We start from the raw sequence: 12,265 nt of genomic DNA, 5'->3' as shown, positions 1-12,265 counted from the left end.
TATGGAGCCCATGATATTTCGAGATCTTCCAGGAAATATTCAGGATGTTGGCTACCTCTGGCAGTCTTCATTAAGGTCCTAGGAGACTCAACTTCTGGGAGATGGTGGTCCATTTAAAAGTGGAGAGGGATGAAAATAGTTCTGCTAAGAGAGAGAGTCTTTTTGCCTGGGGCCTGCAATCTGCAGTTGCAGGAAATTGATGAGCAAGTCCTGCTGTTTGGGAAAGCTGATTTATCTGGCTAAAGTTGGAGCACAGGCAACAAATGAGGCGACTTAAGCAAAAGCCATCTTCTCTTCCTTCTTTCGAGGTGGAGTTGGTGAGGCCGATGAGTGCCGGAGCAGCTCTTTCACCACTGTGAGGGGAGCCAAGCAAGAATAAAGCCAACACAAGGAGGGAAAGCTGGAGAATTCCCAAGGAATGAAGCTGCGACCCGTTGCCACCTGCAGGCTTTGGATTTCTAGAATGTGTTCTTTACGATTTGAGCCAGTGTGAAGAGTTTCTAGCGAGTTTACACTATTATAGAGTGTGATGAACACTGAAATAAAAGTATGACTAAAGTGTTGGGTGGTTAAGAGAGAAGGTGGGTTAATTAGCTAAGAGAAGCAAGTTGTTGCTTTAGGCATTTAGAATGGAGTGAGTTGGAAAAAACCCACCGCAGTTCTTAATATTAAGCACACTATTTTTGTGGAAATGTATTCGACTCATCTGTGGCCATCATTAGGCTTCTCTTGGTCCATCCAGGTAGGAATGGATGTGTGAAGGCCTTAGTGGAGGCCAGTGCACCTGCATTTAGCAGACCCCAGGAAATGCTGGATGATGGAAGGAATTCTGCCATCTGTTGTCCCAGTCCCCTGGGGGGCTGAGGGAGTTCCCCAGTGTCCATGCACACTGGGAGCAGTCACGTATCTGCTAATCCTCCTCTCTCCCCACTGCTGTCGCAGGAGATGGACCACATGTCTCCCAGGCTGAGAGCCTTCCTCTCTGAACCCATTGGAGAAAAGGATGTCTGCTGGGTGGATGGGGTCAGCCATGAGCTCGCAATCAATTTGGTCACCAAAGGTATCAACAAGGTAATTCATTCTTTCTTACTTCTCTGACTTCTCTTCCTTACCTTTCTTCCCCTAGTCCTGCCAGATGGCAGTTCCTGCCACGTGTCCCTGTGAAGGGCCATCAGAGAGCAAAGCTGCCGCTTGGCGGGGTGCCACATGCTTTCATGCTATTGACCCCACATGCTCGGGCAGCCTCAAGGGCCCGCAGATGATGGGCACATACACACAGAATGGTTTCAGCTCAGAGCAGCTGGGCTGGGCATGATTCACTTGGTGTTCAAACACTCAGGGGTCAACAGAAGTAGGTCAGCCGCTGGGGTCTGAGGCGAACTGTCAGAGTGGGTGATTTAGGTGCACTCCACACCCCCATGAAGGGACCCATGGCATCTCGCTTGCCCCTGCCAGGGCACCAGCCTGGCAATAGCAAGTGAAGAAACAGGAGCCTGTGGTCTACACCAGAGTGAGTTATTCTATGATGTCACTCTCAGCCCAAGAATGACCTCAAGGATATCCAGTGGAATTGGAATATCCTTTTCTATGTCATTGTTTGTTGGGGTTTTTTTGTTTTGTTTTGTTTTGTTTTGTTTTGTTTTGTTTTTTGAGACGGAGTCTCACTCTGTCGCCCAGGCTGGAGTGCAGGGGCGTGATCTCGGCTCACTGCAAGCTCTGCCTCCCAGGTTCACGCCATTCTCCTGCCTCAGCCTCCAGAGTAGCTGGGACTACAGGCGCCCGCCATCATGCCCGGCTAGTTTTTTTTTTTTTTTTTTTTTTTTTTTGTATTTTTAGTAGAGACGGGGTTTCACTGTGTGAGGCGGGATGGGATGGTCTCGATCTCCTGACCTCGTGATCTGCCCGCTTCGGCCTCCCAAAGTGCTGGGATTACAGGCGTGAGCCACCGCGCCCGGCCATCATTGTTTGTTTTTATGGGGCTTTTAAAAAGCTGCTTAGGGCCTCAGGAGAGGAAGAGACAGTCCCAAAGAAAACGCAAAGAGAGTGAGCATAGACAAGGCAGGCTGTGAACTCACAGAACATGGCACGCCCGGTCAGGAGAGGCACCAACTAGAGCTGTTGCTATTCATTCTCCTCTGTGCCCCAGTCAGTCTACCAGGCAGGACAGTGTTACAGAAACACCCAAAGAGGCTGGGAACTACTGCACACATGACCGATGACGAGTTTGGTTTGCATCTAAATCTGAACCATGAGAGCCGTGGTTTTCTGATTACCCCACGGCTCTGCACTAGCTGGTAAATATTCGGAATAACGCCCCAATCTGCGAGCCAGTTTAATGTCCAGTAGATGCTATCGTCAGAAACGGAAGCGCCCTATTGGATAGATTGGATTCTTTCCTTCCAGATGGAGGAGGGAGAACTATTCCCTAGGGAACAAATTTTAAATAAAAAAAAATTGTGTGCTTTTATTATTTATTTATTTATTTAAGACAGGGTCTCACTCTGTTGCTCAGGCTGGAGTGCAGTGGTGCCATCTCGGCTGACTGCAACCTCTGCCTCCCAGGCTCAAGTGATCCTCTCACCTCAGCCTCCCATGTAGCTGGGACTACAGGTGTGTGCCACCACGCCTGGTTAATTTTTTGTATTTCTTGTACAGACAGGGTTTTGGCATGTTGCTCGGGTTGGTCTCAAACTCCTGGACTCAAGTGATCCATGCACCTCGGCCTCCCAAAGTGCTAGAATTATAGGTGCGAGCCATCAGGCCCAGCAAAAATTCCTTTTTTAGAAAAAGAAATAATTGTTCTTTTTACTTTCCTGTTGTGATGTAACATACCTAGGAGAATATGTGTTGATAAAAAGGGTACAGATCAATGAATTTTTACACATATATGTACACCCATGTACCCACTACCCAGATCTAGCAATCAGATGTCTCCAAAATTCCAGATGGTTCTCTTGTGCCTCTTCTTGGCCAAGGCTATCCCCTATCCTTAGAGGTAACCACTCTTCTGATGTCGAACACCATTGATTAAATGTGTCCATAATTGTGGGGTTTTGTTGTTGTTGTTCAGCTATACTCATTATTTTAAAAATGTTTTTATTAAGGTATAATGGACATACATACAGTAAATTTCACCCTTTGTAGTACATAGTTCTACGAGTTTTGACACATGCATGCAGTGATGCAGCTGCTACCATAGTCAAGACACAGAGCAATCCCGTTACTCAAAATACTCATTCCCTTGTGCTCTTCATATTCACCAGCCTCAGTCCCTGGCAACCACTGGTTTATTTTCTGTCTCTGTAGTGTTGCCTTTTCCAGTTTAAGTCTGTGTGTACGAATAGCTTAACTGTGTTTTAAATGAGGATTATAGGTGGGTGGGTTTTAGAACAAAAAATGAATGAATAATGGAAAAATGTCAGGCATCTGAAAATTTGCCTGTAGAGCCAGGGCTGTGGGGACGGTTTGTCTGTGTGCAGCCGGGTCCCTGGAGATGTGCTCCTCTTGTGTCCATGACCTCTTGGCCAGTGCAGTGAGCACTTTCCTAGAGCTGCTAATTTTAGGCACTGGCACTGGGGCTGTCACCTGCATTCTTTGCTTTGAGGCACCCACACCTGTGATTGAGATGAGGGTCCCTCTCTCCACTTTACCAATGAGGAGACAAGGGCTCCGAGGAGTAGTGCCTTGTCCATTCCCAGGTGAGGACTGGAGCAACCGTGGATTGTACCATCACAAATTGCACAAGAAGATCCATGGCCAGGTGGTCATGCCCAGCAGGGAGGAGGCTTAGACTAAATTTGCCGGTGAGACCCCGTATCAGGGTCCGGAGTCTGGCGGGGCCTGTAGTGAGAACCAGGAGGAGACCCAGATGTGGCCCCTCCAAGATGGGCAAGTGCTTCAGGGTGAGGACCCATCTGAAGTCAGGGCCAGCAATGACAGCATCCTGGGCGGGCAGATCCTGGCAAGACAGGGTTCTCAGATTCAGCCAATAAAGATGTCGGCTCTTGGTGGTTTTTATTTAGTTTTGTTTTTTTGGTTTTGTTTTTGTTTTGAGACAGTCTCATTGTATTGTCCAGGCTGGGGTGCAGTGATGTGATCTCAGTTCACTGCAACCTCCTCATCCTGGGCGCAACCACCTCAGCTTGCCAAGTAGCTAGGACTAGAGGCATGCACTACCATGCCCAGCTAATTTTTTGTGTTTTTTGTTTGTTTGTTTGTTTTTGTTTTATTTTTTTGTAGAGACAGAGTTTCGCCATGTTGTCCAGGCTGGTCTCAGCTCCTGGGCTCAAGTGATCCTCCCAAAGTGGTGGGATTACAGGCATGAGCCACCACGCCCGGCCTCTTGTATTTTCATACCTTGCCTGCAGGAGACCTAATCCTGGCACAGGGAGGGACATCTTTCTCGGCCTCATGCAACCTCCTGTCTTTGCTGGCTTCTGCCAAGGTGCAGCCATCACCCTCCCCTTCTCCCCGTCCCACCCCAGGCTGGGGCTCAGCCTCAGTTTCTTTGCTGTGCACAAAGCCACCTTGGATTCCACCCTTGCTTATGACAGCGTTCCTGGCCTCATCCCATGGGCTCTGCTCTCTCAGCCCTTTCTGCACCCTCTCTGTGCACCTGCTGGAATGCAGGCCTGTGGGCCACCCTCACACTTACCTCCCTGGGCTCCTCACTCAGCCATCAGCTCTCTCCAGGGACCCCAAGGTGCTAGATGCCCTGGGGGAGATGAGACAGTGCCACCCCCCACCACCACCAATTTATCTGGCTGTCCTGTCACCTCTCTGGGAGCCCCCTTCTCAAATTCTTACCAACCTCTACATCGAGTACCTTCTCCATTCCTCCTCTCACACAGGTCTTTCAGCTTTTTTTAATGGAAGATGTGGGGTGCTGGGAGGGGACTGTTCTTACTGCCTGTCCCCATTTTCCCCAGAGCTTTAGTTTATGGCATGAACTGGTCTCCGGCTCCTGGTTGAAGTCAGGACTTTCAAAACTATTGATTCTGCCATGGATCTACCTAAGCCTCTTCAGGAGCTTAAAAGCCATATGTGATGGCCTTCTTCTGGGTGTTTTGTATCTGCCCTTCCCAGGGGCAATCGGCTGTGGCCTGAGGATCTAGATCCAGACAGCGGCCGCAGGTGCCTGTGCCCTCGTCCAAACTGAGATGTACTAGAAATATAAAACATACCCTGCAGTGTTAAAGACTGAGCCCGAAAAAGGAACGTAAAATAGCTCATCCGTAATTATTTTATTGATTACATGTTGAAATGATAGTATTTTGGAAATACGAGAGAAAATATGTTATTAGAATGAATTTCACCTGTTTCCTTCCCCTTTTTTACTGTGGCTACTAGGAAAATCAAAATCACATATGTGGCTAACTCACTTATTTCTGCTGGACAGCACTGCTCTAGATGTAAGAGTGAAAGAACTGTAAGGGAGAAAGGAACTATGGAAACAGAAAATTAATGGTGCACATGGCAATGAGGCTCACTGTGCCTGGCTCTAGCTCTGTCTTGTATTCTCTGTCCCCCCACCCCATCCCTGACCCCTATACTACAGCCAGACTGTCCGCGAACCACCCTCCTGCTAACCTGGAGCCTCTCTTGAAACAGGTTTTGATCCCCTTCAAGACCCTACTCACAGCCCACCTCCCCTGGGAAGCCTTCTTTCTGCCACCCCACCCAACAGGGTCCTTTTTCTGAGCAGTTTGGGTTTTTGGTGGGAGCCCCTTGTTGTGACATCTGACAAAAGGTCTACTCTGGCTGGGCATGGTGACTCACGCCTGTAATCCCAGCACTTTGGGAGGCCAAGTCAGGCAGATCACTTGAGGTTAGGAGTTCGAAACCAGCCCGGCCAACGTGGTGAAACCCTGTCTCTACTAAAACTACAGAAATTAACTGGGTGTGATGGCGCGTGCCTGTAGTCCCAGCTACTTGGGAAGCTGAGGTGGGAGGATCACTTGAACCCAGGACACAGAGGTTGCAGTGACCTGAGATTGCATCCAGACTGCACTCCAGTCTGGGTGACAGAGGGAGACTCCATCTCAAAATAAAATAAAATAAAATAAAAAAATAAAGGTCAACTCTAGTTTTTCTGCACATGCCCCAAGAGTCCACAAAATGTTAGAGGCACAACTTGCCTCTGCTTTTCTCCCTAAGTTCCTTGGAGGCAGAGGATGGGTCTGTGTTCTTTGTACTTCTCTTCTCCCTGTGAAAACCCCATTTAGGGGTAGGTGAACTTCCAGACATTCCCTGAATGCAGAACTGTGGGGCAGGGCCCTGTGCTTGAGTTCTCCCACAGTGCAGAAGTAAGTTTAGCATCGCAGAGAATCTGGTTTGGTTCAATGCTCTTTGCAGATGCTATAAAGCCATATCCTTGAGCCTAAATCTTCCTCCTAAGAGCTGCCTGGAGGATGAGACTGGAGGAGAAGCAACACTTGGCATTTGCTTCATGTCAAGCACCTCTAAGTGCATTACGTATATTTATCTCATTTAATTGTAAAAAACAATCCTACAAAGTACACTATTTCATTTCCATTTTCCTGATTAGAAAGTGGAGGCACATAGAGACCACATGTGGATTGCTCAAGATCACATGGGGTGAAAGATGAAATTTGAATCTGGGCGGATAGGTTGCAGGGTCTGGACACTAAGCCATTGTGCCGTCTGCCCCTGAAACTGAAACTGAGGAAGGTGTTTCTCGCCTGGCTGCTCTTACCTCCTTACCGGCAAGGCTCTGCTCTCCCTCGCCCTCACCTCCTTGCCTGCGAGGCTTTGCTGTCCCTCGCCTTCTCCTCTTTACCTGCGAGGCTCTGCTCTCCCTCGCCCTCACCTCCTTACCAGCGTAGCTTGCTCTGCTCTCTCTCGCCCTCACCCCCTTATCAGCGAGGCTCTAGTCTCCCTCCCCCTCACCTCCTTACCTGCAAGGCTCGCTCTGCTGTCTCTCGCCCTCACCTCCTTACCGCGAGGTTCTGCTCCCTCTCGCCCTCACCTCCTTACAGGAGGGGCTCTGCTCTGTCTGGCATGTCTGCCTGCAGCCAATCGTAGCCCCACCTGCAGACTCTCCATGCGCAGGGACTTCCCATCTCCTCCCTCCGTTGCTTCGTGGCCATTGGTGGACAGGAGCGAGACTGAGTTCAGGACCAGAAGGCCCCAGCGTGGCCAGGCCCTGCCTCCATCATGTCCCCAGGTCTCCACAGCGAAGCCTCTGAAGGCTCCAACTCCTTTCTGTCCACTCTGCTGGGTGAGTGGTGAGGCGCTGTGCTCCACTGACTGATGTCTGAGCCCCACAAGGGGCCAGTCACCTAAGTTTGGAGTTTTTCTGCCTAGGCGACTGGCGAGAGCAGAATACAAGGTGTGCAGTTAAAGTTGAATGTCACATAAGCACCATGGAGTCTTGTGGTGATTGAAGTCCATTCAGCACAGGTGCTCAGGACCTGCGGACTTGGGCAGAGGGCATTGTAAGCAGCTAGAGAACACGAGAGGGCCGAGACAGCTTATCTCTGTTTGACAAGGCCCGGCATTATGGTGAGGACTGAGCATTTTAATGAGTGTGGATCTCAGCCAGCTATTTAATTTTTAGGGCCCACTGTAAAATGAAAATGCGAGACCTCTAGTTCAAATTTATTAGGAGGTGTGGTGGCACGTGCTTGTAGTCCCAGCTACTCGAGAGGCTGAGGTGGGAGGATCATTTAAGCCCAGGAATTTATAGTTGCAAAGAGCTACTGCACGCCACTGAACTCTAGCCTGGGTGATGGAATGAGATCCCGTCTCTTAGGGAAAAAAAAAAAAAGTAGGCTGGGCGCAGTAGCTCATGCCTGTAATCCCAGCACTTTCGGAGGCCGAGGCAGGCGGATCATGAAGTCAGGGGATCGAGACCATCGTGGCTAACATGGTGAAACCCCGTCTCTACTAAAAATACTAGAAATGAACCAAGTGTGGTGGCACACACCCGTAGTCCCAGCTACTTGGGAGGCTGAGGCAGGAGAGTCGCTTGAACCTGGGAGGCAGAGGTTGCAGTGAGCCAAGATCGTGCCACTGCACTCCAGCCTGGGCAACAGAGGGAGACTCCATTTAAAAAAAAAAAAAAAAGAAAGAAAGAAAAGTATTTAATAAAAGAAAAAGAAATTTAGTAAAAATTTCAAGATGCCAAGAGCCGAGTGTTAAACCAGGTGGGGGGGGGGGGGGCGCTCTTAGCACCAGGTGCTGTGTGAAAACATGGCTCAGAAGCAAGGGAACCCAACCCTGGCATAGGCTCAAACTGCTGCTGTTTAGCAAGGAATGGGCACTGCAAACTGGAGGGTAATTCCTCCCCTGCTTGGGGGCCGGCCTCTGGAGGAACCTCACTGTTTGCACTTGGAGTTGAGGGGCATCCTGCCCTTGAGCCCCCATCCTTTATTTTGTTTGTTTGTTTCGAGACAGAGTCTCATTCTGCTGCCCAGGCTGGAGTGCAGTGACACAATCTCGGCTCACTGCAACCTCCGCCTCCCGGGTTCTCCTGCCCCAGCCTCCCAAGTAGCTGGGATTACAGGTGCCTGCCGCCATACCAGGCTAATTTTTGTATTTTTAGTAGAGACGGGGTTTCACTATGTTGGCCAGGCTGGTCTTGAACTCCTGACCTCAGGTGATCTGCCCGCTCAGCCTCCCACAGTGCTGGGATTACAGGTGTGAGCCCCTGCGCCTAACGGAGCCCCTCATCTTACTGCTGCAGGAAGGAATGTAATTCCCTGGCTTGGCCATGGCCACAGCCACTGTACAGGGTGGCAGGACAGGGACATCTGCTCAGGGTTTCTGTGTTTCTATGTCACCCCTCCCACCCCAGTAACTGAATTCTGGGGAGCTGTGGCCCAAGGAGGGAAAGGGGCAGCATCTTTTCTCCTTGATTAGGGGGCTTTCTGGAGCCGGGGGAGAAAGCAGGCGGGCATCTGGCAGGGCCATGATGGGAGCCCACGACTCCAGCTTCCCTGGGGAGCAGGGTGAAGTGCTCAGGGATGCAGGGAGAAGGGAAGTCAACTTTCCCTCCTGGTCGATGCCACAGGGAGACAGGAGGGAAAACTGAGGAGGGAGTGTCAGGTGGCCACTTGGCTCCAGAGGCTGCAAGATGGGGGCCTTTCTTCCTATAGCATTCCTGGAAGGTTTGCCCAGGGTCCACATGTTCCCAGGCATCCTGGCTGCTGAGCCTGTGGGTACGTGGAGGCTCTCACTAACAGGCCAGCTGATGCCGGCAGTGCCACTTCTAAAATGGGCAGGGGATGCATTAGCCTCCAGGCCAGACTGCAGACAGTTGGGACACGCAAGAACAGTGCAGAAGAAAACAGAAGACTTAGTGCCTCTACCTGGGGAATGAGAGGGGTGAGTGCATGTGAGGATCAGGTGGATTAAAACATGTCAGGTGTCTAGCAGCATGTGGCCGACAGAAGTGCTAAAAAGTGCTACTTAGCATTCATCATTATTATTAAGTATTATCATGAACGTTTTTCTTTATGGAGAAAGCTTTGTGTAAACCACTTACTATTAATTATTGTTAATTATTATCAATGTTCTCTCTCCTTGGACACGGCTCTATGTCTCTTGTTTCTGTTACCTTCACCTTGGCATCTCCCACACCTACATCTACTGGCTCAATTAACACTTAATAAATGTTATTTTTCAAAAACATTCATTTAAATACATCTCAGTAAAATGAACCATTCAAAACGGGAGGATACTGATAAAGTAAAATGAGATCACGCCAAGCAACTAAATTGCTTTTTTTAAAAAAAGATTAAAGTAGCAGTTCAAAATCATCACAAAAACCTGGCTTTTTTCTCTTGTCAACAACTGGACCATGACTAAAAATAAACCCCCCTAAATTCAATGCTTGGGTATATTTTATGACTGGGATTCAGCTTTTATTTAATTTCTCTTCTTAAAAAAATATGTTGTTTTTGGTTAAGATGAGCATAACTTAGTTTTACATAACTAAAAGTAAACAGACACCAGTGGGTTTTCCTGGAAAGGGCCCAGAACTCGGGCATGGCTAGACGCTGGTTCTCGTTGGTTCCAGGCTGGAGAGCCCCCAAAACCAGCCCTGAGAGATGGGTGTTTAATGTGACCTGAGATCTCCAGCCTCCACCATTTAGTGGCTTGGCTCGTTTCTGGCTACGTGGCCTTGGGAATTCCCTTCCTCCATGTGGTCCTTGTGCCTTGTCAATAATGGTGTAATAAAACTATAAAAAATGAATTAGAAGCCTCGGGGGCAAGTATTAATAGCTAGAAAGCTTGAGAATGCCATAGAAATATAAATCATGGTGCACTGAGTGTGTGTCTTCCATGTATTTTTCATCCACAGAGACTCAGGAAGGGGAAGGTGGACAAGGTTTAGCATGTTTTAAACCTTCTATGCTCCTCCTACAGGGCTATGGCTCCCAGTATGAGAGAGGAATTTACATTTTTTGAATGCCTTCCCATTTAATTCACTTAATTTAATTTGCAGAGCACACCATGTGCCTTAGGAAGGTGCAGAAACTGAGATCCAGGTTCTGTGGGTTCTTACTTCAGGCTACATGTGTTGCCTGAGATCACACAGGTGGTTTGTAAAAACAAATCGATGCTAAGATGCCATTCATCTGTCAGCCCCATGTGCAGTGGTTCTCAGCCCAGGGAGATTTTGCCCCCAAGGGGACGTTTGGCAATGTTTGGAGATGGTTATGATTGCCACTGCTTGGGTGGGGGAGGGAGGGTGTCACTGACATGGGTAGAGATCAGGGGTGCTGCTGAACATCCTGCAATGCACAGGACAGCCCCCCCCTAACATTTCAAGCATAGTCCAAAATACGAATAGTGCCGAGGTTTAGAAACCCTGTGCTATGGGCACAGTGGCTCATGCCTGTAATCCCAGCACTTTGGGAGGCCAAGGCAAGTGGATCATCTGAGGTCAGGAGTTCGAGACCAGCCTGGCCAACATAGCAAAACCCTGTCTCTACTAAAAATATGAAAATTAGCTGGGCATGGTGGCGGGCACCTGTAATCCCAGCTACTTGGGAGGCTGAGGCAGGAGAATCGCTTGAAACCGGAAGGCAGAGGTTGCAGTGAGCTGAGATGGCGCCATTGCATTCCAGCCTGGTGACAGAGCAAGACTCTGTCTTAAAAAAGAAAAGAAAAGAAAAGAAAAGAAAAGAAAAGAAAAGAAAAGAAAAGAAAAGAAACCCCGCACTAAACAACTGCAGAAGTAGTGGGGCGGGAACGTCTCTTACTCTGTCTGGGCTGTGTATGTGTTTCTAAGAGAAATGCTTCACTGGAGGTCTGAGTGTGCTAGGCCCCGGTTACTCAAACTGTTGTCCCTGGATCAGCAGCAGCCTGGAGCATGTTAGAAACGCAGGCCTCTCCCTGGACTTAGACTTCCAGAACCTGCATTTTAACAAGCTCCCACATGATTCATGTGCTTGTTAAAGTTCGAGGAGGGCAGGGTCTGATTCATTCCAGGCTGAACGGCCCGCAAACCAGCCCTGAGAGATGGGCATTTAACTTGTCCTTAGCTCTCACCGGGGCTAAGACCCATGCCAGGGCTTCAGGGACTGACAGGCTCCCTTGAATCTGCCCTGCTCCCCCTCCTTTGATTGTCACGTGAGCCCTGGTGGTTGGGGAGGAAGAGCGCATCTGAACTGGCTTATGATAACCTTTCCCGCTTTCCTCCCTGCCTCATCCCCTCCCCAGGCCTACATCCTGCTGGGACAATTCCTTCTGATGCACAAGAATGAAGCCGAGTTTCAGAGGTGGCTCATCTGCTGTTGTGGTGCCACTGAGTGTGAGGCCCAGCAGAGTTCTAACTGCCTCAAGGAGTGGTGCGCCTGCTTCCTGTAGACACAAACCTCATCGCTGCCCCCCACCCCCTGGGGAAAATGACGCCCTCTCCACCTATGCCCAGGCTCTGAGTCCTCATTTGTGTTTTTAATTGTAATGATACACTCCCATTATAAACAGTGGGTCAAGAACAGAACACAGGACAAATGCAAGAGAAATGACTCCCAAACCCACCACCCAGAAACCGTAGTCACACCCTTTAGATGAATATCGTGTCAAATATCTTTCAGCAAAAAATCTGTATGAAAAAATGGATAATTTTATTTAAAAACAGGAATTGAATTTTAAGTCAGTGTATTAGTGATCTATTGCTGCATAACAAATAATCCCAACATATAGCAGCTTCTCAAAACAAACAATGATGCTATCTCACAGGGTTTCTGAGGGTCAGGAACCTGAGAGTTGTCAGGAACCTGCCAGCTGGTTC

At 49.0% G+C, this 12,265-nt stretch overlaps 1 protein-coding gene across 4 annotated transcripts in view; it reads left to right on the top strand.

Moving 5' to 3' along the window:
- Positions 1-11,974, top strand: part of BANF2 (BANF family member 2) — a 36,242-nt gene extending 24,268 nt beyond the window's left edge. For 3 of the 4 annotated variants that reach the window (XM_009216584.4, XM_009216583.4, XM_031656541.1), the window contains exons 3-4: positions 943-1,071; positions 11,692-11,974. In XM_009216584.4, coding sequence (XP_009214848.1) covers positions 946-1,071; positions 11,692-11,838 — 273 coding nt within the window. In that variant the 5' untranslated portion in view covers positions 943-945 and the 3' untranslated portion in view covers positions 11,839-11,974. Of the gene's footprint in view, positions 1-126; positions 582-942; positions 1,072-11,691 lie in introns of those variants that run through there. The other variant, XM_009216585.4, reaches the window with a different exon arrangement.
- The last annotated feature ends 291 nt before the right edge of the window (positions 11,975-12,265 follow it).

Source organism: Papio anubis, chromosome 16 (genome assembly GCF_008728515.1).
Source record: "Papio anubis isolate 15944 chromosome 16, Panubis1.0, whole genome shotgun sequence".
Classification (NCBI taxonomy): domain Eukaryota; kingdom Metazoa; phylum Chordata; class Mammalia; order Primates; family Cercopithecidae; genus Papio; species Papio anubis.
Note: the sequence above shows the minus strand (reverse complement) of the source record. Positions and strands in the feature narration are given on the sequence as shown.